This window comes from Sapajus apella, unplaced genomic scaffold, assembly GCF_009761245.1.
Source record: "Sapajus apella isolate SASKATOON/1434 unplaced genomic scaffold, GSC_monkey_1.0 scaffold6, whole genome shotgun sequence".
Taxonomy (NCBI): Eukaryota; Metazoa; Chordata; class Mammalia; order Primates; family Cebidae; genus Sapajus; species Sapajus apella.
The window spans coordinates 20,434,042-20,458,662 of NW_022436946.1; the positions used below are offsets into that span (position 1 = coordinate 20,434,042).

The 24,621-nt window shown below is 37.9% G+C and overlaps 1 protein-coding gene across 4 annotated transcripts in view; it reads left to right on the forward strand.

The window, feature by feature from the left end:
- The window catches only part of ARHGAP18 (Rho GTPase activating protein 18), a 193,357-nt gene that overhangs the window by 131,417 nt on the left and 37,319 nt on the right, over positions 1-24,621 (forward strand). For all 4 annotated transcript variants that reach the window (XR_004267801.1, XM_032274817.1, XM_032274816.1 and 1 more), the window contains 4 exons: positions 4,148-4,211; positions 9,463-9,635; positions 19,080-19,245; positions 21,715-21,806. Coding sequence is in view for 3 of the 4 variants with exons in the window: in XM_032274817.1 (XP_032130708.1) it covers positions 4,148-4,211; positions 9,463-9,635; positions 19,080-19,245; positions 21,715-21,806 (495 nt within the window). In the remaining variant the exon portion in view is untranslated. The remainder of the gene's footprint in view (positions 1-4,147; positions 4,212-9,462; positions 9,636-19,079; positions 19,246-21,714; positions 21,807-24,621) is intronic.

Below are 24,621 nucleotides of genomic sequence, written 5' to 3' on the forward strand. Positions count from 1 at the left end.
TTGGTGATTGACACAAGAGTAGGTTACAGCCTGTTTACACATCCAGTTAGGTTAGAGTTCACCAAAGACAAAGAAATCCTTTAGGATGAATGAAGGAGGCAGCTTTAGGTTAAGCTTTAAGGTGTCTAGCCTTAGCACAAGTGACAGCACACAAAAGATGGAGTAAATATTTGTCTAGATGATTAACTTATTAATGAAAGCTGTGGGATCTGGTAGAGACTGTGGGACTGATGAATGAAGAGAGGTATCAGGGAAGGCATGATGAAAGTTTGACAGGTTGGGGGGGTGGCTCACAGCTGTTACCCCAGCACTTCGGGAGGCTGAGGCTGGAGAGTTTGAGATCAGCCCAGGCAACATAGCGAAACCCAGTCTCTATAAAAAGCTCAAGAATTAGCTGGGTGTGGTGGTGTGTTCCTGTAGACCCAGTTGTTTGGGGGCGCTGAGGCCAGAGGATTGCTTGAGCCCAGAAGGTTGAGGCTGCAGTGAGCTGTGTTTGTGCCACTGCACTCCAGGCTAGGTGACAAAGCGAGACCCCATCTCAAACGACAACAGCAACAGACAGTACAAGAACTGTGTGGTTTACATCAGCGCTTCTGAATAGCCTGATGGTGGATTACCTATTACTCATCTGTAAGGGCATAAGGAGCTTGCACAGAATATAAATGATCCTTCTTTGTTTCATGGAAAAAGTCTCGTTGTCAGAAAGAAGAAAATCAGCTGATCTAGATGATGTTCTTGAGGTCAAAGTTGATTTACATTCTGGCCTGAGTAGCTCTGGCCTAGAAGACCCAGTGAGGTGGTTGGACTGGGAATGAACATGGAATGGGACTCTTGAACAACGATTGTAATAATACCAGTTGCTGCCACCATTGCTAAACACTTACTGTGCTAACCACTTTATGCACTTTATCGCTTAATCCTTACAGCTGTCCTGTGAGTGAGGTATTAGCATTTCCATTTTATGACTGAGCCTCATAGATTTTATTTTTTATTTTTGGAGATGCAGTCTTTCTCTGTCACCCAGGCTGGAGTGCAGTGACACAATCTCAACTCATTGCAACCCCAGCCTCCCAGGTTCAAGCAATTCTCCTGCCTCACTCAGCCTTCCGAGTAGCGGGGACTACAGGCTCATGCCACCATGCTCGGCTAATTTTTTGTATTTTTAGTAGAGATGGGGTCTTACCATGTTGACCAGGCTGGTCTTGAACTCCTGATCTCAGGTGATCTGCCTGCCTCAGCCTCCCAAAGCGCTGGATTACAGGTGTGAGCCACTGCGCCTGGCCAGATTTTAAGTAACTTGCTCAGTGTCCTGTAGATAGTAAACCCAAATTTGTTTGACTTTGAAGTACATGCTTTTAACCACTCTCTATCCTGGTACATTTGCATTTTGTACATGATTCTGACATTAAGCATCCTAAATCTGAGATTCTATTTACAATATAAATAAAAAATAAGAAAAATTTTATGATTATTTATTTAGAAAGAGGAATAGAAGTGTTTGTATTTAAGGTATCTTCCTGTCATATAGATACTTTTTTTGTCTTTTGTAGACATTTTATTCTTGCAAGAAATCCCTTCTAGCTGCAGATTCCTACTCTATTTGCATGACCAATTTCAGATGAAGTCCAGTCCATTTTACAGGAATTTTGGGGTCCTTAAATTGCTCCAGGCACTTGCTTAAGTTAAGCACTTGCTTACCATCCCGTGGTTATTTGGGATATCCATACTCGTGTTAAAGGACAGAACTAGGTTTCCAGCTGCAGAAAAATGATTGGTAAGGAAATTTAGTATTATGACATTTTCCTCCCAATTAGAGAACCCTCACTAAGGGAGTTAAGAGGAAGTGAAAAGGGGGAGGAAACAGAGAGCTGAGGCTAAGCAAAATATAAATTTCAGGATTTCTGCCAGTCTCCAAGAGGATGTTGCTACTCGGTGCTAGAAACAACATTTTCCAGCAAGTTTCTGGCAGTGTCTGAACCACATGGTTTGAGTCCAAGGTAATTGGTGGATTGTATCATCTGATGGAGTCATTAAGAGAGAACTAGCAAAAGGAAATTAAAATAATGTTAACTTGCTTCCAGTGTGTGCCTTTAATTGAAACACTACCACCCATTAGAAAAGTGCTTTATCTCCCCCATCCCTTGTGCAAACTTGGGCCAACCATCTTCACTTGCAGTTCTTCTGTTTTTGAGTGAGTATATATTCAGCTCTTCCATGTTAAATGCTTCCTCATGAAGGCCTTGCTGACACTAGGAAATATAATACAGAAATGAACACCATCTGTACTGCCATCTTCAATTGCTAAGGAAAATAATTCCAACCACATGCTCCAAAATATGTGTTCTTTTGTGAGATTGGAATCACTCACTGTGTTCACTGTGCCATGGAAGGCCAGCCTCTGCAGGCTTGTGGGAGGAGGGACGGAGGATGGGCCTGCTGTGTCCTTCAGGGGATTAAAGTGATGCTGGACACTCACATACCACTTCTGTGACTTGGTAGTCACTGTAACGGTCCTGGGCCTTCCCTGTCTCTAAGTGGTGCATTAATGGCCTATATGTCCCTAGCTGAGAGCTTTTCTAGGCTCTTTTTAGACTTCAGTACTAAGTACCAGATCAGCTGGGGAGACCCCCACCGAGGTGGCCTGAAGGCAGTGAGAGGCAGACACCCACACAGAACAGCAAAGTGGGTCTATCCAGGGGGCCAAAAGCCTACTGAGCTGAGAGTCTCAGGGGCTGACAGCATTCCAGGCTGGAGTCCCCGAGCAGATTCCGATCCACATATTTATTCTCTCTGAGCAGGTGACTATTATTAACAAATAGGTGTTCTGTGCTTTCCCATAACTCAGAAATATACCCAGTAGGCAGCTATTACCTGCTCACCATTGATTACAGAAAAACTAAAGTATTCTCCACCAGGGAGTCATGGGGTCAGGGTAAACAATATTTCTCAACACAGGAGGATGAAGTCCTTCTTGGACAACAGCTTGAGGTGAAATGTGTGGTGAGACTATAATGGCCATTTTCTGTCTCTTGAGATAAAATCCAGTAGAATTATCAATATTATTTTAAAAATAATTCGAATAGACCTCTTTCTGCGGTTGATCCACACACTCCTTCTTGATCTCTGAATTTCTTCTGAAGCCTTACCAAGAAAGGAGGAAGTACTGACTGGCCACTTTAACTGCTGAGTGGAGTCAGCTGTGGTTTACTATGTCCATAAGCCTTCGGAAGGCTCCATTCCTTGGGGGTCACTGCCCTGACCCCTTGAAAACAGGAGTTCCTTCAGATGTTTTAGCTCTTATTGCTGTTTTGGTAATTTAGTTATTTATCTCACATTTATTTCTTGCTTTGTTTTTTACATGAAGACTTTCTATTTTATTAGAGACATGTACTTTTATAGTTTTGTAACAGCATGATTGAGATATAATTCACATACTATACAATTCACCCACTTAAAGTACACAATTCAATGGTTTTTTTTTTTTTTAGCATATTCACCATTGTGCAACCATCACCACCATCACTTTTAGCATATTTTTATTATCTCCAAAAGAAAGCCTGTGTCCATTAGCAGTTATTCTCCATATTTCTCTCCCTACTCTTAGGTGACCGCATGTCCGTTTTGTGTCTCTATGGTTTGCATATTATGGTCATTTGCTATCAGTGAAATCATATAATATGCGGCTCTTCGTGACTGGTTTCTTTCACTTAGTGCAATGTTTTCAAGGTTTATTTATGTTGCAGCATATATCAATACTTCATTTCTTTTTATAGCCAAATAACATTCCATTGTACAGATAGACCAAATTTTGCTTATCCATTCATCAACTAATAGATACTACTAATTTTTTAACATGTTTGTCTTTTCTCCTCCACTAAATAGTGGCATTCTTGATGACAGGAACACACTCAGATCTTTTTTCATGTTTCCCACTGGGTCTGCTATGGTCTCTTACAAGTTGTACGTAATCAAATATTTTTTGGATGACTGCTTGTTGATTATTACCTTAGTATCTTTTTTCCACCGTGATTATTATAATTCTGAGTACATTTCTTGTACTCTAAAGATTAGTAACAGAATTATTTACAATACTGTTTTCTCTGGTTTTGAGTTGGTGATGACTAAATGGCCTGTTTTCTATGTTTAGGCTCCAGGTGGCACTGAATTGCAGTCACTTAGAACAAATGAAAACAAATACCAAGGAAGAGATGGTATGTTGAACCTGTTTTTTTCTTTTTTTTTTTTCCCCTCTCTTTAATTAGTATAACAAACAGTTACAGTCTTACACTCACCTTCAATTCTAGTAAGCAAATTATATTAAAATGCTAATGTAGGGTCCCAAGTGGATCATTACATGAGGCTGAGCTTATAGTTGACCTTCAATTTTTTAAAATGTGTATCCCTATCTTCTGATTCAAAATGCATGTATGTATCTTCCTGAATGCTTATCATGTGCCAGATGCTATCGGGAGATGTTTACTTCATTTAATACACTAAAAAACGATGTAATGGTTATTGTTCTTATTAACCCATTTTACAGATGAGTGAACTGAGGCTTAGAGATGTGAAGCCACTTTCCAATGTTACACAACTAGTTACTGAGGCAGCAAACTTGCAACATTGTTCTTAAGTCACAAGCTCCTAATTCGTAAATGGGGTAACTTTTTAGATACTGTAGAAAAACTTTTAAAAATAGTTAAGATTGTTATGGGCAATTGATTACAATTTTCCTTTTTCTTTTCTTTCTCTGCTAACGTTTGGTATTCCAGAAATGAATTAGAAATTCGAGGTATGGAAGAAAGTAACTTTTTTTTTTTTTTGAGGTAGAATCTTGCTTTGTTGCCCAGGCTGGAGTGCAGTGGCGTGGTCTTGGCTCACTGCAAGCTCTGCTTCCCTGGTTCAAGTGATTCTTCTCCCTCAGCCTCCCCAGTAGCTGGGATTACAGGCATGTGCCACCATGCCCAGCTATTTTTTTTTTTTAATCTCTAGTAGAGACAGGGTTTTGCCATGTTGGCCAGGCTGATCTCGAACTCCTGACCTCAAACGATCCGCCTGCCTCAGCCTCCTAAAGTGTGATTACAGGTGTGAGCCACCATGCCCTGCCCAAAGTAACTATTAAGACCTTGTTAATACTAAGGAAGAATTTATGGCTATTTCGTTTGTTTACCAAAAGGAAAAATATTCTAAATGAAGTCAATAGATTTAAACTTAAAAATGTAGTCCTTAATTGCTGTTTAACAAACAAAAACAAAGGTGATCTATGTTTATGTTCCTAAAATTTAGCAACTGGTGTCCCTGTCATTAATAGTGTTGCATTTGGTTTGGAAGTAGTAGGGGAAGGGGTATTAGGTAAACTGTGGAGGACTGAGGAGTGTTCCCAACGTTCCTATAAAAATCCTACATTATTCAAGATCACATGGGACATTTTCCTTCCACACTTTTCTCAGAACTTCTCTCTCGCACCCCTGCCTTAAAGATAATACGCACGCACGTGTATATACACATATATATTTATAAAAGCACTTGCTTTTTACTGTTTTGTGGATGTTTCTCCAGTTATGTATGTTACATCTAAATGAAATCACTAGGTGTTTTCTTAAATCTATGTGCCCACAGATGTTGCAGTGGCAAGCAAGCTGGCATAGCTACCCTGCCTGCTAGAGAGCTGGGTCGCCAGGAGAGACAGACGGGTTTTTTGTGCTAATGTCAATATGCTTTGGGCTCTGGGGAAGAGTGACTGGCAGTTGGTGAACGGATACTGAGGAAAACATGGTCCTTTTCTTGGTGTTTTCCTCCCTTGCCAGGGGTCATGATGTAGGCTATAGCAACAAAAGTTCTGGAAGACAAGTTCATAGTGTGAGCACTTTCCTGCCTAGCTTGCAGCAGGCAAGTGAAATGTGACAAACTTGCTGCTTGATTTACATCTGCTTTTGCTGGAATGCTACGGAGTGGGAATAGAGCCTCCGATCAGAATAACAAGAGAATGTGTAATGCCATCCAAGTCACTGAGTAGTTCCTATTGCACCTGTTCTGGGCAGCGCCTTGCTGTTTCACTAGCCAGTGAATTAACCAGCATAAGCCAAACATTGGAAAATTGAGGATGAAATGCATGGAAACATTGTTTCAGGTTCAAAAGTGGGGCTGTTTCTGATTAAAATTTGAAGGCATGGATGACATAGTCTCTTGTGAATGCTTTCCCCACACTTGGGTTTTTAAACGTATTCCGCCAATGATACTTATTTTAAATGAAAAAGTTGCTAAGTTGTATACTTGCAAGGGTTGTCACATTTCAAATTCATTAATCCACTCCAATGTGTTCATTTTTCATTAAATCATAAATTCTATGAAATATATTTAGAAATATTAATAATGCCCCAATAATTTTTAAAACTTTTGTATTGATATGTGGTTTCTTATTTTCTTTGGGGTTTCCACAGAGGAATGAAAAAATCTTTTTTAAAATAGAAGCAATTGAATCTTAAAGTCAGGTGGTTAAAAAATTTTTAAAGGCATTTCAGGATATTTTGGACAACTGAAAAACTTGAGGAGTTTTGCAAAATGTTTGTAACTCAGTGCTATTGTGCACTTAAAAAGAGACTAGATAACAGAAGTGTTATTTATTTTAGAACCTTAAGAGCCAAAAGGTTGATTTAAACATTCTGTTCTTGTTAAGAGTGGATAATTAAATCATCATTTATTAGCCAAGTAATCATCCATTTCTTGTAGCAGCACCCCCCTTTAGCCCCCAAACTGCTTTTTTTTCTGTGCTCTGCCTCAACTTGATTTTCTATTTTAGCCAGAACTTTTATGTGCGGTATTTTTTTTTTTTTTGCCATGCTTCTGAAGGAAATTTGTGTGTTAAATGTATACTACCTTAATTATAATTACTCGGCTTTACATTCCGCAGAGTCTGTTGGTGTGGGTGTGAGTGTGGGGGTATTTATTACAGCCCTGATGTGGAGGTGCTGAGAAGAAAGAGTAGTTTCTGAATTCTTGCCCACAACCACTCAGCTGCTGGAAAGGTAGCTTCTAATTTAGGAAAATGGCTAATCATTTTTTTCCTCTTAGAATGGTTTCCTAGGAAACCAATGTACACAGTCACAGTAAAACATAAAAGAGTATAAACCAGAGGGAAAATAAAATTAATATTGTGCTTTCACATTCATGTTGATACTTTAAAAAATTAATCATCAAAAGGTGTAAGTATTCTAATTTAAAAAACAGACTGTTGAGAAACATAAATGTACATGGTAGCAGATGAATACTAGTAATATCAATGGTCTTTAAATGTATTCTTAGTTTTGGAATTAGCACAGGTCAATTCTTACTTTCTTAACTGTGAGATGCCATCAGGACCAGCTATGTAATTTGCAAGGTCAGGGACAAACTGAAAATATAGGGCCTCTTATTTACATTTCATGATGTAACAGCAGAGCATTAAACTAAGTGTGGGACCCTCCTGAGCTTGGAGCCCTTTGTGGCTGCACGGGTCTCATGCCCACAAAGTTTACCCTGCTTAGTGAATGGGACTGAGTAAGACTCGATTCATATTTACTTCTAAACTTGTTTTGATTAAATTAGGCGATCCTCTCACCTCAGCCTCCCAAAGTCTTGGGTTTACAGGGATGATCCCTATCTCTCTCCCTCTCTCTCTTTCCCACTTCTTTCACCCTTTCCCTCTATCCCTTCCTCTCTCACTATTTTTCCTTCCGCCCTCCCCATTAATTTATTGAAGAAACTTGGTTATTAACTTGTGGAGAGTTTCCCCCCTCTGACTATTCCCCTGGTGTAGTTTAACATGTTCTTTTGTGTCTCATAAATTAGTTGACTTTAAATTGATGATCAGATTCAGTTTCACTTTTTTTTTGGTGGTCAAGACTGATGATATGTGATTGTGTGTTTTCTCTTGAGAAGCTCATATATCTGTTTGTCTTTCTTTTTTTTGGTCAGTGTAGCAGCTGCTGCTGATTAATACCTGGATCTATTAGTTTATTAACGGTTACAAAATTAAAATGGTTTAAATTCATTTTGAATGTAAACGAATATAAACATTATTTTTCTGAATTGCAGACTTTCAATAATATATGTAATTATGACATTTATCTATTAAATTTTTAAATTAACTTTAGCTTCCATCACTTTGTTGTGTTCGCATGTGAGCCTGTTAGTATGTAAGCATGTGTATACACTGCATTTTGTAATTCATAGCCTTTTACTATGATTCAAAGGTCTACAGTGAGAAAATATCAGTTATCTTGGTTATTGGCTCTAGGTTTTTTCTAATGTCAGTTGCATTAAGACCAAAAGTTTACAAAATAGTCAAATTTAGAAGTATTTTCTCCAAAGCTTAAATCAGGTGTTTTCAGCAAAGAGGTTTTTAAATGTTAATTCCTCTCTGGAAGATTAACAAAAAACCATAAATGCCAAAACAAAGTTAAACTGATTATATCCTTGAAATCTTTATGTAAATATGTGAAAATGATTTGACTGTATTTATAGTTGTAGGAGCTCTTATACTCTTTGACATAATCAAGTGCAAACCCAACCATTCCCGTGCCAGGTACGTCCAGACCCGACTTGCATAGTGATAATTTTTTGGCACTAACTCTTGTTTTGGAATTTTTACTATGATAGATAGGTAATATTCCAGAAAGGAAATGTAGGGTGTGGAAGAAGTTTATTCCAAGAATCTGATCCACTCTGAGTAAATTAATTAAATGCTAAATTACTAGCTTTACAAGAGATTACTGCTCATCACCTCCCCCTTCTTTTGCTTTTAGTTTCTCTGTGTAGAACAAAACAACAATTAGGACTTCAAAACCTTTTGAGGTTTTTCATTAGAAGTTTATTATCTTTCAGCAATGTTTTGGAATTGGAACCCAGTTTTAGGATTGTGATCTCAAAGATTGCACAGTTGAACTATAGATTGCTAGCCACCGCCATCTCCCTGCCCACTTCCCATGTAGGATCCATAGGATTCTTGAGTACACTCCTTATTATTAAAGTAACAGCTAAGTATTGCCTAGAGAACATAGTACTCCTCCCAAATGTTTTTATGTAGTGAATGCATTCGAATTTTTTTTTTTTTTTTTTTTTTGAGACGGAGTTTCGCTCTTGTTGCCCAGGCTGGAGTGCAATGGCGCGATCTCGGCTCACCGCAACCTCCGCCTCCCGGGTTCAGGCAATTCTCCTGCCTCAGCCTCCTGAGTAGCTGGGATTACAGGCATGCGCCACCATGCCCAGCTGATTTTTTGTATTTTTAGTAGAGACGGGGTTTCATCATGTTGACCAGGCTGGTCTCGATCTCTTGACCTCGTGATCCACCCGCCTCGGCCTCCCAAAGTGCTGGGATTACAGGCTTGAGCCACCGCGCCCGGCCTCGAATTTTTTAAAAAAAAGAAAGAAAGAAGTAAAGCATATTAATTGGGTTCTTTTCTCCCTGCTTTTCTCCCTGCCCCCCAGACCAGGCATCTAACCTTGTTGTTGGTGAAAAGAAGCCGATCCTACCTGAGGAGACACCTGCCTCTGAAACAGACATCAACCTGGAGGTATCATTTGCGGAGCAAGCACTCAATCAGAAAGAGAGCTCCAAGGAGAAAATCCAGAAGAGCAAAGGCAATGATGCCACGTCACCTGTACGTCGTACACTGTTTATAAATATTCAGATATGTACACATATACATATACATCTATACACACACACACATACACATATACATATATATATATACACACACACACGCACACATACAGAGGGAGACAGAGAGAGAGAGACGAGGTCTCACTGTGTTGCGCAGGCATAACTCAAATTCCTGGGCTCCAGCAATCCTCTCACCTCAGCCTCCCAAAGTCTTGGGATTACAGGGACGATCCACCACACCTGGCCCAGAATATATTTTTCATCAACTTTTTATTTTAAAAATGTAGAACCCACAGAAAAGTTGAAAGAATAGTATGGCAAACACCATATGGTTTTCATAGATCAATTCAACAGTTATTAACATTTTATAACCTCTTTTTCTTTTCTATGTCTATCTACATGTATGCTCTAACTTTTGTTTTTAGTTTAACAAGGACATAGAAAACAACACAATTATAATACTTAAGAAAGTTAAACTGACGTGATAATTATATTTAATATATGGTTGTATCAAAATTTCCCCAGTTGTCACAATATTATTCTTTATAGCTTCTCCCTTTTCCACTGCCGTTTGAGTTTCAAACATGGGTCATATACTCTATTTGTTTTCATGTTTATTTGGTTTTCTTGAATCTATGTCAATCTCCTGCTTTTTTTCAATATTAATGAAGAGTCCAAGTCAGTTTTCTGATTGTTCCTTCAGGACTGGATTCAACTTAAAGATTTTTAGCCACATTTACTGCTTGGACAACGTTTATACCTTTAATTGCATCATCAGAAGAGGTGCATGGTATCCGATGGTCTCTTTATTGGTGATAGAAGTTTGATCACCAACTTGTCTAAGGAGAGATGTTCACTAGATCTCCCCCTTGTAAAAATATACCTTTCCTATGTGCAGTTAATAATAATTTGCCATCCTTGAGACTGGGCACATTTCCTATATGTCAATAAAGCCTATTGCCCAGTGGTTTCACCATCCATTTTTAACTTTGCCTGAAACAATAACTGGTGCTTGAGAAATGGTTATTTTAAAATTCTATTATTCCTTCTACACTTATTGGCTGACAGTCTTCCATAATTGCTCCTTCACTTTCTAGCACAAGATGTTCCAGGCTCTCGTTGTAATTTTCTTCCCGCAGACTTGAAAGCATCCATGTCTTCAAGAAGCTCTGGTACTTTTTAGCAGTGAATTGTATTTAGAAACCAAGCTCTGTGCAGTGAATGTTCTCATTGCTACTGAATGTCTTGTATTTTCTAGAAAGTGCATTTATTTATGTAGAATTTCACACAGGCAAGAAGTTAAAAAGAATGGCATTCTGAACCCCCAAATACTCAGCACTCAGCCCCAACATTCATTAACCCATGGCCAATCCTGACCTATCCATACCCCCACCCACTTCCCTATTCTGTGTTATTTTGAAATACATCTCTGAATTCTATTTTATCATCTCTATTCCTAAAAGGGAAAGAGGGGATCTTAAAACTCATAACCATATAACTATTATTTTACCAAAAATGCTAACAATTTTTAATTTCAAACATCTAATCGGTGTTCAGATTTCAAATTGGATCACATAATTTTATGATCTTTTTGTACAGTTTGAGCCAGGATCCAAATAAGGCTCTTGTATTGCAATTAATAGATAAATCTTTTAAGAATTTTAAAATCTCCTCCATTTCTTTCTCTCTCCCTCTCTCTCTTTCCCGATACTTTCTCCCTTTCCCTCTAGCCCTTCCTCTCTCTATTTTTCCTTCCTTCCTCCCCATTAATTTATTGAAGAAAGCTGGTTATTAAGTTGTGGAGAGTTTCCCCCTCTGACTATTCCCCTGGTGTAGTTTAACATGTTCTTTTGTTTCTTATAAATTAGTTGACTTTAAATTGATGATCAGATTCAGTTTCACTTTTTTTTTTTTGGTGGGGGGTGGGTCAAGACTACGTCTGAGGTGTGATTGTGTGTTTTCTGTTGAGAAGCTCATATATCTGTCTTTTTTTGTCAATATAGTAGCTGCTGCTACTATATTAATACCTGAATTAATACCTGAATACATTAGTTTATTAACGGTTACAAAATTATGATCTAATATGTTCTTCTTTCTATTTGTTTGAGAACAACTTTCTCAAAGTGGTCGTTTTTACCTTTTATTGGTTTTCAGAAATTGTTGGCTTACTAGCATTTTTTACCTGTGACCAATTATTGTTTTAATTTGCTTGGTAAAAAGTAGTCTTAACTCATGGACTTATATATATTTATAAAAAATAGTCTTAACTGGTGGATTTACACGTATTTGACATGACCCTAGACTAGATTTTACAGGCTTGTCTGGTGTATTTTCTCTTCCAGACCTAGATTGATTTGTTTCTGAAGGAAACCCTGATTCCGTTTAATAGAAATAGACTTTGTGACTATGCTCAGGGCACTAGGAGTGTTCATTTCTTTGAGTTGGCCATTACTTTTGCGCCTTTTCAGAGGACAGAGGTACATCACTATCTTCTGTCTTCCATGCTGAGAATTGCAGATCTCAGGAAATGGCAGATGACATATTTAGAATATCACGTAATTACATGTTTGCTTTATCCTACATAATGCACAGCATTCTCAGAATATGCTAATACTACCATCAGCAATATGACCACTAGAAATGGTTTAAACTTGTTTTTCTTTTTTTTTTTGCATGTGTGTGTGTGTTGGGGGTACATTGTAAAAGGGACTTTATACAGTAAAATTACTGTGCTTTAGGTTGCATAGGATTCTTATTCCTTGTATGGTTAAGCCATCAACTGCATACCTACTTTGGTTAATTTGCTTTATTTTCAATTTTTAGAGATTGCTTTTTTTGAAATTAAATTTTGGTTTACAAGTATGTAAAATGTACAGTCCAACAATGAAGCTGAAAAACAACATGTATTAAAAGTCTAGCTTTTCTCCTTCTGCTACCAACGTATTCAATCCCCTCTCTTAGAGGCAAACTTTCTTTCCTTTTAATATCATGATTTATCCTTTTGTTCATACGTAAACGGTAGCTTGCTATTCAGTTTCTTCCACCTTGATTTTTGTTTTGTTGACTTAGTGGTATATTCTGGAAATCATACCAAAGTAGCATAGAGGAATATTTCTCACTTCTTTTTTATTAGATACATTCTACTCCATTGTATGGATGTATTATAATTTATTGAATCAGTTGTGGACATCTGAATTATTTGTAGGCGTGTGTGTGTGTGTGTGTGTGTGTGTCTGTGTGTGTGTATTTTATTTTTAAAATTGAGTTTCAGTCTTGTCACCCAGGCTGGAATGCAATGGCATGATCTCACTCACTGCAACCTCCGCCTCCTGGGTACAAGCAATTATCCTGCCTCAGCCTCCCATGTAGCTGGGATTATAGGTGCCCACCACTGTGCCTGCTAATTTTGTATTTTTGGTAGAAATGGGGTTTTACCATGTTGGCCAGGCTCGTCTCAAACCCCTCTCTTCAAGTGATCCACCTGCTTTGGCCTCCCAAAGTGCTAGGGTTACAAGCATGAGCCACTGCGCCCAGCTTTCTTGTATATTTTTAAAAATCTGTGCTTATACCTAATGGGTAAAGTAAGAGTATGCAAATGTGGCCTGCCAGACTATCCTTAGGAAACGTATGTTTTCTTCCTTCTATTTTTTCTCGAGACGGAGTCTTGCTCTGTCACCCAGGCTGGAGTGCAATGGTATAATCTTGGCTCACTGCAACCTCCGCTTCCTGGGTTCAAGTGCTTCTCCTGCCTTAGCCTCCCGAGTAGCTGGGGTTACAGATGCATGCCACCACTCTGGCTAATTCTTAGTATTCTTAGTACAGATGGGGTTTCACCACGTGGTCCAGGCTGGTCTTGAATTCCTGACCTTGTGATCTGCCTGCCTCGGCCTCCCGAAGTGCTGGGAGTACAGGTGTAAGCCACTGAGCTTGGCCGAATAGTATGATTTTAGAGTGACAGTCTTCATCTTAAAATGTGGAAAGGTTTTATATTGAAGAACAGTAGAATCTAAACAAAATGAAGACGTTGGCTTTTAAGATGTAGACTCAAACAATGGAATGAAATATAACTAAGCTCCACTTGAGAGCTTTCAAAACAAAACTCCCTCTGCCACTTTCTTCTCTGTTTAGCCAATTTACGCTCACCTACCTTCTTGATTTTAATCATGTTGTGCCCCAAGTTTAAAATGACCTCTCCATTTCTACCCCTCTGTTGTTCCATATTTGCCAAGGAAACCTTTATCTATTCCTCAGAGACTAGTTCAAGATCAGTTTTCCTGTTAAGTCTTTCCTGATTGTGAACTTATTTATTAGACCAAATAAATATGTGAAATCACCTTTGATTTAGGCTGCATGCTTTAGACATTATGGTTAATCTGTCCATGTATTTGTTTATGCAAATATGCATATACTCTTCTATACAAACTTTTGTTTAGTTCATTTGTCTTCTAGAAGGTGTGGACTCATTGTAAAGTTTCTACAAGTCTTTCCCATGATTGAAGAAGTAAAGATTTGTATTCACTACTCTGAGGCAGGTGTCTAAACAGATAAAACCTTAAGTCCCATTTCTGTTCCATGCTCCCCTCCTTCTGTAAATAAGCAGTAGGCTTTATGTACTACATTGTTCTCTGTTGACCTCATTTCATATTGACTTCCTTTTCCTCACAGCATCGAGCAGTCTTTGTTAATTCTTTATGATCTCTCATAGTGGATTCAAATTTCTCTTCTTAAATTTGGAGATCAGGTTTTATAACCTTTAATTTGCTTTAGTTTGATAATGTAGCTACTTAGTGTATACACATTATATCTCAGAAATTATGCTCTGCAATTATTTTATTTATTAGATGACCTCGAGGAAGTAGAGATCCCTGTTTTTCATTCATGGAAACAGCTTAGAGAGGTAACTTGACATGCTGAGGCTTGACATTAATGACTATGCTTTTGAAGCCTTTCTCTTGCTTTCCAAGTCAAAGCTAGAACGATTCGATGAGTAAAAAATCAAGTTTATTATTAGTGACGCAGTGCCTAAGGGCCCATCATGCAAAACCTACAAAAGAGTGGCACAGCCAGGAAAAGCTACCTAGTTAATTTGTGGAAACATCTGGGAACCAATGACCTTATAAATTTTTTTTTTTGAAAATTTTTATTTTATTATTTTCTTTATTTTTTTGAGATGGAGTTGCATTTTTGTTACCCAGGCTGGAGTGCAATGGCTCGCCACAACCTCCACCTCCCAGGTTCAAGTGATTTTTCTGCCTCAGCCTCCTGAGTAACTAGAATTGCAGGCACCCACCACCACACTCGACTAGTTTTTGTATTTTTAGTAGAGACAGGGTTTCAGCATGTTGGTCAGGCTGGTCCCAAACTCCTGACCTTAGGCCATCCACCCACCTTGGCCTACCAAAGTGCTGGGCTTACAGGCATGAGCCACCATGCATGGCCTTATTCTTTTCTTTAAACACATTTTTCAAGAAGTAGAGATCTTTAATCTTGCTGAAATTTCACTGCTTTCTCTTAGCCAACAAACTGAACCATTCAGTCTATTAACTAAACAAAAAACGACAGGAATCTTCATAAATATTTAAAGCTGCTGCTATGAATTAAACATTGGGATAGAGAACTAACTCCTTCATTAAGCACAATGTTTAAATAAATAAATAAATAAGCTCATGACATATATCACTAGGTAAATCAAATGTTTGAATTAATCATATTTCAGGATTCTCTAAACATTTACCTTGGGTAATGCTTTGAACGACTGTATTACACGTGTCTGGCTTATTAGACCCAAAGCTACTGATTTTAATGTAAACATTCAGGACTTTTTTTTTAAAAAAAGGTAAATATGGTTGATTCAGCATTCAGAAAACAAAACAATTAGCAGAAATGTAGAGCCGAGCATGGGAAAAATGTGACGAGTTTTGCGTGACTGTTAAAAGGAAAACTCAGTACAAATCACAGAAAATCAGGGGAACACGAAGCCAGTGGCGCTTCACCTCACTGAGTTTGATTCTGTGCTCTCTTCCCTGTAGGATGTATGTCTTCATTCATTTAGCGGACCGTGACAAAGCACCCATCGTGTGCCAGGTCTATGGTATAACAGGGTTACAGAAGTGATTAGGAAGTAGCTCCTCTCCTTGAGGCGCTCCCAGTACCATATCAACACCTATCAACCTAGATATCTCCCTGCCTACTCCGGTGGATGGGGAAAATGGAGTAGAACAGAACGGTTACAAAACTTTGGATTTAGGAGAACTGAATTTGCATCTCATTACATCACTGGCTTTGTGGCCATGTTTAAGGCACTTAACTGAGTCTCCATTTCTTCACCTAGAAGATGCTGTAGTCATTCTTATCTTATTGGGACTTTTGCAGAATTAAATGAGGAACTCTTTTTCAGACAGGAGAATTATTATTGTCGTTTTTTTCTTACCTTGCCATGACACATAAGAATAAAGAAAGACCGTGTAATGTTGATATGATTTTAAAAACTCCATTAAAAATATAATATGTAATACTTTTGGAGTGCTATTTATAATTTGATCATCACCACAACTTATAGGTCAGGTTCAGTTGTTATTCTCATTTTACAGATGAGGAGGCTAAGGCACAGAAGGGGACATCGTTTGCCACAGGTCACATAGTAAGTGATGAAAACAGTAAGGGCTCCACTTTCTCGAACCCTGTGCAGTGCCCCATGGATGCCATCCTGCCCACTGCTGGAAATTTGCTTAGGCTCTCTCTTCAGTGATGTTCATTGCTGTTTATCTCATGTTCTCCTAGGAAAAAAATACGTAAAAACACTTAAGAAAGACACCTCTCCTCTTGCAGTGAACTTGAAGGCTCTCTCTTGGAATTGAGTTTGCTTAAAGGGAATTAGCTCCTCATTTACTAAAAGTCACAGGTTTTACAAATTGCTCTAGGAGAGTGACTGCAGCATTTTCATCTCACAACTCCTTTATACTCTGAAAAATTATTAAGGGCCTCAAAAAGCTTCTGTTTATGTGGCTTATACCTATGGACACTTACCATATCTGAAAATATAATTGAGAAATTGAAAAACTATAAATCCATTTAATATAACAGTGTTACAATTAACATAAATACCTTTTTCAAAATGGAAAATAGCTATATTTTCTTGAAAAAAAAGTAAGTGTATCATGGTTTTAATTTTAGCTAGTCTAATGTCTGGGTTTAGTTGAAGTCAGCTGGATTCTCCTATTTATGTTTGCATTCACTCTGCTGCAATAGCACTCATTTCCATCTGGAAAACTCCACTGTATACTCATGAGAGAATGAGAATGTGAAAGGCAAAATAATGTCTCACTAATTATTAAATTAGTTTTGGACTTTTTGTCCTAAGCAGAATTACTGCTTTAGGACATGTCTTTTGCCCTAGTATTTAGACAATGAAGTGTTAATGACATTTTGCAAAAAATAAAGCAAAGGGAATAAAATAGAGGCAGTTAAATTACCTAATCAGCAATTGACTTAAATGAAAAATTCAAAGGTAAATCCAAACTGTACGAGAATGATCAGTTTTAGTAATGGGTAAACACAATGGGACTATAATATGTATTAAATGCACACACTAGTGAAATTTGTCTTTTTATCTTGTGGTTTGTTTTCTTATGTTTAATGTGTTTAATATTAAAAGATGATATTTGAGAAAGATGATATCTCTACGTGCTTGTGATCATGAAGTAACATCTGAGTCCCAGCTTATTCAGCCGTGAAAGTAATATACGAATTGAATATCCCTAATCCAAAACTCCAAAATCCTAAATATTCCAAAATTCAAACCTTTTTGAGCACTGGCATGATGCCACAAGTGAAAAATCCTACACATAAGTCCTTAACACAAACTGAGTTTCATGCAAATTAGTTAAAATATTTTATAAAATTGCCCTCAGGCTATGTGTGTATAAAACATAAATAAATTTTGTGTTTAGACTTGGGACCCATCCCCAAGATGTCTCATTGTGTATCTAAAAATATTTCAAAATCTGAAATCCAAAGCTCCTCTGGTTTCAAGCATTTTGGATGAGGGATACTCAACCTGCAGTAGCAACCACATAAAAGTACTTGGGACGTGCTGGGCACTAAACCTCACCACAGCCCTCTGAACTCAGTGGTCAGTCCTCCTCCTCTTACTCCTTTTTGTTGCCATTTTCCTCCTTTCCCTCCCCTCCATCTCCCATTTTACAGAAAGAAAGGTTAAGCAGTTGCCCTAAGGCACACAACTAGTAAGTAGCTAGATGACTGGTGAGCTCTGAAGTCCATGATCTTCAATTCCCTGTGTCTTCTACACTTACCCCAATGCACTATAGACTTTCTGGACCAATCTTACTTGGTTTTTGTGACAATTAAAAAATACATAATTGTATGTGGAGGGTACTTGGCACATTCTAAGCATTTACTCATGGCTACTATTCTTCTTTCTCTTCCCCCTACCTGTCTTCCTCATGTCATCTTCCTCTGCTTTCCTCTTCACCCCTCCCCTTCTCCCCTTCCCCTTCTCCCCCTTCCATTTTCCTTCCCCCTTTCCCCTTCTTCCATTGCCTTCTCCCCTCCTCTTCCTCTCTCCCCCCTCCCCTGCTACCTCCCCTTACTTTTTCCCCTTCCCTTCTCCCTTCCCATTTTCCCCGCCCCTCTCCCCTCCGTCCTCTCCCTCTTACTTTTCCCTCTCCCTTTCTCTTCCCCCTTTCCCTCCCCCTTTCTCTTCCTCTCCCCCTTTCCTTTTCCTTTTCCCCCTCCCCATTCCCTTTCCCTCTCACCTTCTCCTTTCTCCTCCCTCTCCTTCCGCCATCTCCTTTCTTCTCCTCTTTCCCTGCCCCCCTCCTCTTTTCCTTCCACCTTCCCCTCTCCTCTTCCTCCCCTCTTCCTCCCCTTACCCCCTCTTTCTCCTCTTCCCCCTTCTCTCTCCTTCTCCCCTTCCCTTCCCCCTTCTCTCTCCTTCTCCCCTTCCCTTCCCCCTCTTCCCCCCCCCTTTCTTTACCTCCTCCTCTTTCCTTTTCCTCTCCTATTTCCCCCCTCCCCACTCTCTTTCCCCTTTCCTTTTCCCCTCCTCTTTCCCTTGCCCCTCGTAGATTATGCTTCACTTCTAGCCTTCCTTGGTTTCTGAAGGTCACTTAACTAGAAGTCTTTTTCTCCTTTGGGCTCACTGTCTCTTTTGCCCTCTGAGCCACTGGGATTAACATTCCAAATGCGTGGTCTGGTCTCATTGTCTGTCAAACTTTGAATGTTGAATCTCAACACTCCGCAGCTTTAGGAGTCATCGTCATGAAGAATCACTCTTCCTTCTGACTGCAGAAATTCTATTGTGGCTTTTCTTATCACTTATTCTGAACATAACTTCTTTCTATAGTTGGTTTTTTCTTCCTGCATTACAATGGGGGTTAGGTGCTGTAAACTTTTACTATATTAATGATGTTTATTTTAGAATTTCAGAGTGCCAAAAGACAAAACGGGTACCACAAGGATTGGTGACCTCGCACCACAGGACATGAAGAAAGTTTGCCCTTTAGCCCTAATTGAGCTGACGGCCCTCTATGATGTATTGGGTATTGAGTTGAAACAACAAAAAGCTGTGAAAATCAAAACAAGAGGTAATCATGAAATGACAGACAGTGGATTTATTTCTAAAATAGCAAGGATGGACTTGGCTTTTTAGCAGGATTTCTGGCAGACAGAGGAAACACCTACAAAATAAACCACCACTTGAATACATCTACAGTTTATATTCTAAGATGTTGCCTTCAAAAGTTTTATAACTTCATAGAAATACACTGAGTCCTAGACTATAGAGAAAAAAGGCATAATCAGGTAATTCTCATAGAAGGAAATTCTGAAGCAAGGAATCTTAACTCATGTGCTTTCTCCTTTGAAAACTATATATTTCAAAAGATACAGTGACTTGGTGTATATTTATTTCCAGAATCAGATCTTGAAAAATGACTTTAAGATGGTTGATTCTAAATGATTACTTTGGTTGTTCATTGGATAGGAAATAAATAGGCCAGTTAGTAGTCTGCCCCTTTGTTCCTGGACATTCGAATTTTACGTATTTTGCAAAGACAGTCTTTCCCCTACTGCTAAGAAAATAACACCATTGTGACCCAGCAATGCCACTGGATTGTACTCATCATGGAAATGTGGTGTGATTTTTTTTTTATAAGTATCTTGCTTTACCCATTAAATAAACAATTTCTTTTTTATAATATAATAGAAAACAGACACCTCCTCAGTTTTTGTTTCTCCAGTAATTTATTGGTCATGAAATCCACATAACTCTCTGTTAACAAAGCTTCACTATTTAGGAATCTTTGTCCTCTTGTTTAACCTTAGAGGTATCTCCGAAAGAGAAACCAAGAATGAGGATTATTGAATTGCTATGGTAACATTCACAAAGACAAGTATTCACCTGATTTAGGTTTTAGAGTCAATTACTCTGTAGGACTGAAGTGTACCTTCCCTTCTGGTCCTCTGTCATGCTGGGCCCCAGAAGACCTCATTCTGTGCCTAGTTCCTTTGAGTGCTTTAGCATAAAGCCTAGGATGGTGAATTTCTGAGTTAAATGGTGCTCTGTTTTTTCATAAGTCCATTATGGATAATGAAGACTTAAGATGCTTTCTGAGAAGCTCATCACAAAGCCTTCTCCAAACATAAAATAGAAATACAATTTAAATAGTTGTGGGTCAGTGCCAGGATTTTTAAAGTGGCTCAGAGAGGTTTTTTTTTGGTTAATGTTATGTTTTAGAATTGCATCCTGGCAAAGAAATATTAAGTTGTTTATATCAAGGCTATCACTGTTAATAGAATTTCTTCCTATCTTTATTTAATACCTGTTTGTCTTATCCAAGATACAGATTTTATGTAAAACCCTCTACCCTTGGCGTTCTTCAGATTGCATCTTTTCTGAATTCCCAAACTAAAAAGTTATTTGCTGGGTTACCGGCGTTCTTTTGAATGGCATCTCCATTAAGTGTCAGTCTCCAATGTCTGTTCTCATGCCTCGAGATAATCCCCTTTTTCATGTTCACAGATGATTCTCATTTCCATGCTGATGTATATCATAAAGGAAAAAGTTATCACTTCAGTGCTAACGGTCCACTCAGTGATGGAGGCAGGGTGGATGTGCTGGAAGAAGCCATGTTCATAGCAGACTCAAGGCATATGATTTTAATTAAGAAAAATTGTAAACTATTAGCTGTCATTTACTTCTGGAGCTATTTCTAAGTATATACAACTACACATTTAAATTTAAGAATAGCAAGTATCTATTTTCTAAAGAGAAACATTTGTAGAACAAGATCATAATCTTGTCTGATTTTTCAGACAGCGTTTATATTTTGCTGTATTGTAAAATGTTCAGTGTCTATTTAATATGGAAAAAATGAATGATATTTGGTTTTTTTGGTGTTGTAAAAAAAAAAAAAGATGATAGGTCTGTCACTGAGGCTGGAGTGCGGTGGTGCACTCCTGGGTCACTGCAGACTCAACTTCCCAGGCTCAAGCTCTCCTCCAGCTTCAGCCTCCCAAGTAGCTGAGACTATAGGACCCTGCCTAATTTTTTTTTTTTTTTAATTTTTCATAGAGATAGAGTCTCACTATCTTGCCCAGGCTTAGGCTGGTCTTGAACTCCTGGGTGCAAGCAATCGTCCCACCTTGGCTTCCCCAAAGTGCTGGGTTGTAGACGTAAGCCACTGCACCTGGCCAATATTTGCTTTTAAGTAAGAATTTTAAATTTGATTACATTTAGTAAATTATTTGGACATTTTGCATGTTCTCACAGCACTCTGTGTCTCTTATGCAGCAGTTTGCACTTTTCTAATTATGTTGGTAATTATTTGCAATCATTTATTTAGTTGTCTTTCCTTGCTGCATTGCTCTATAAGGTAGGACCAGGATTTTACTATTGACCAGCATATCTCTAATGTTGAGATGCTGTCATTCATTTAGTAGATGCTCAATAATAGTTGTCTGATTTACAGTGTCAGAAATCTTATGCTTTAACATTTTTATATTAATATTTTATAGATTGACAAAAGTGAGGAAATTTTATTTTTTTCTTGCAGATTCTGGTCTTTTTTGTGTTCCATTGACAGTGTTGTTAGAACAAGATCAGAGGAAAATACCAGGAACGCGAATACCCTTGATCTTTCAAAAAGTAAGTAGGCTTGGATTGGTCACCATAGAGAGAACATACTTAAGCTAATAGTGTTTTTTTGTATTCATATTATTATAATATAGTTTTCCAATTGATATACTGTCATGTTTTGTACTTTGATTTTCTATTCAGGAAGCAAATTTGTTTCAAGGGCTCATAAGTTTTATATTCATGGTGATGCTTTCTGCGTTATTACTATAACTGTGATTACCTGGCATCTTTTCCTGTCTTATGTTAGCTGGCTTTGTATAATTGAGATTTCAATTCTATAATACATAGGAGTGGGAACTGCTTATAAATTTCTAGGGAATTGCATCCTCATGAATATTTCATGCCTGTGTGTGTTTCCTAAGCTTTTCTATTTACAGTGAGGATGTCCAATTTAATTTACCAGTGCCTATTTCCAAAGTAGGCAAAGAAACCATAAAGTAGAATTAGAAAATGATTGCTAAACTATTAAGTCACTTGTATAGTCAACACTCAATTATTCATAAGGGGATTATCTGTGGCAGTATAAAAATTTCCATCCAACCTTTGAGCCATCATTGTTCAGCAACACAGATTACATTTGAGAAAAGCTGGGGAATGCACAGTGAGGAAGACAGGTCAACTCAGTTGTGCACTACCCAAGCTGTAGATTCTTTGCAGCCTGCACATATCACTGTTTCTGAAATTTCTTGGAACAGTAGAAATTGAGTTGCAGTTAATTGGCTCAGCAAACTCATCTAGTACTAAGGCTCAATGTAGTTGGCGCTTATTCTTCCCCTCTTCCAAACCAGTCAATTCCCTGTCTTCCCTACTAACGTTTGGTGCTTTTTCCGCCCATGTCTACCACTACATTCAAACCTGCATCTCATTATTTCTCCTGACAAACTTTGTTCTACACAGTTTATCTCACCCATTAGCTTCTGCTAGCCACAGTGCAGACCACGTATCTATGGAGAGCTGTCAGCAGTACCTGTGATTAACAAGAGGAGGCTGACAAATACAGGCTACATATTCAAATTCTTCTGTCAGTAACAGTTGCAATTTACATACACCAAAGCCTATACGAAGCAGGGATCTCAGCAGCATCCTTTCCTGCGGTATTAGTCAAAGTTCTCCAAGGAAACTGAACCAATAGGATATATTTAGATTGAGATGAGATTTATTTTTTAAAGTTGGCTTACACAATTGTGGGGCTCACGAGTCTGAAATATGTAGATCAAGCTAGCACACTGGAATTGCAGGCAAGAGTTGATGCTGCCATCTTGAGTCCAACATTTGCAGGCTGGAAACTTAGGCAGTGTTTCTTTGTTGCAATCTTGAGCGGAATTGCTGCTTGGGGAAACCAAAATCTTTTAGGCCTTCAACTGATTGGATGAGGCCCATCATATGATAGAGAGTATTAAATAACTGTCATTACTCAAAGTCTACTGTTACAAACAACAACAACAACAAAAATCTGTCACTGCAACATGTAGACTGGCGTTTGACTGAACACGTAGGCATTGTAGCCTAGACAAGCTGACACAGAAAATTCACCATCATACCACAGAAATACAGTAAGCTTCAATTTTCATGGAGGTTCAATGATGCCATACTGAGGATTGCATCCAGCCTATTAAGAAAAATCTCCCTTTGTCATTTCCTCTTGAAGTTTTTTTTAAAATTTATTTAGTTGGTTATTTTTTGCCTTTGGTCCTTTAACATTCTATAGACTAGCTGTCTATCTGTTTGAAGGATTGGACAATGGCCCTAAAGTATTTTTGTTTCTATAAAAAATGAAGGAGCATATAAAAGGTTTGCTTGTAGATAACACTCATCTGTTTGCATCCCCTGTGAATTACAAGCAAAAATCACGGCGATCTATCACAAAAAAAGTTTTGATTTATCAGCTGACAATTAGGTCTGATCTCAATTTTGTAAAATGGAAAAAATTAAAAATGACTGATTTGCAAGAAGATTCATTACCAGTCTATAGAGGACTATAATTTTTGAGCTTATATAACCAAAAGGGTACTAACAAAGCTTGTCTAATATCTATGAACCTGTATCTGTTATTTCATTATTTTGCTCAGAGGTACATTGTTAAACCTTGTATTCTCAGAAAGGTGGGGGAAATAGAAATATTGTTAATTTTAATCTATGAAAGAAGTCTGCCTTATAACCTAATTATCAAACCTAGTGTTTTCACTGTCAAATGAATCGACTAACTCAGCCATACTTTGTGTCAAAGAGTCTGTATTTTCATTTCATTTTTCAGTTCACATAAGTACATAATGTATGTTTTGAGAAATGTGATGAAAATTATTGATAAATTACAGAACGTAGATAAATTAGTAAAAACAGCATTATTAAAATGTATGGATCAATATAGTTATTTTTCATCGCCATTTTTAATCCTGATAATAAAAGCAAAGCTATAAACTATCATTTATATTTTAATAATACAATACAATGTGGTAGCTAAAAATATTATTTTCAGAGTGAGACATATGAGAACACACATGGCATTCCTTCTGAAGATACATATATGTAACTCTATTGGGTGCTGTGGTTTTCAGCCTTAGAGAATAACAAAAAGGACTCAAATACTAAAATGCAGAAATTACGTTCACTCAGTTATTCAGAAGTCACAATCACTTTTTCCTGTGTATTTAATGAAAGTGAAAGGCGTATATTGCTGAAAACTAATTTGCTCCAGCAGCTAGCATACAATTTTATTTTTTGTTAATAGGACATAGAAGTGTTTCAAACCTTTTATAAGATGAAATGAAATGAAAATTGGCCATACATTGAATATTGGTTAAATTTGGTTTTAAGTGCTTTGTTT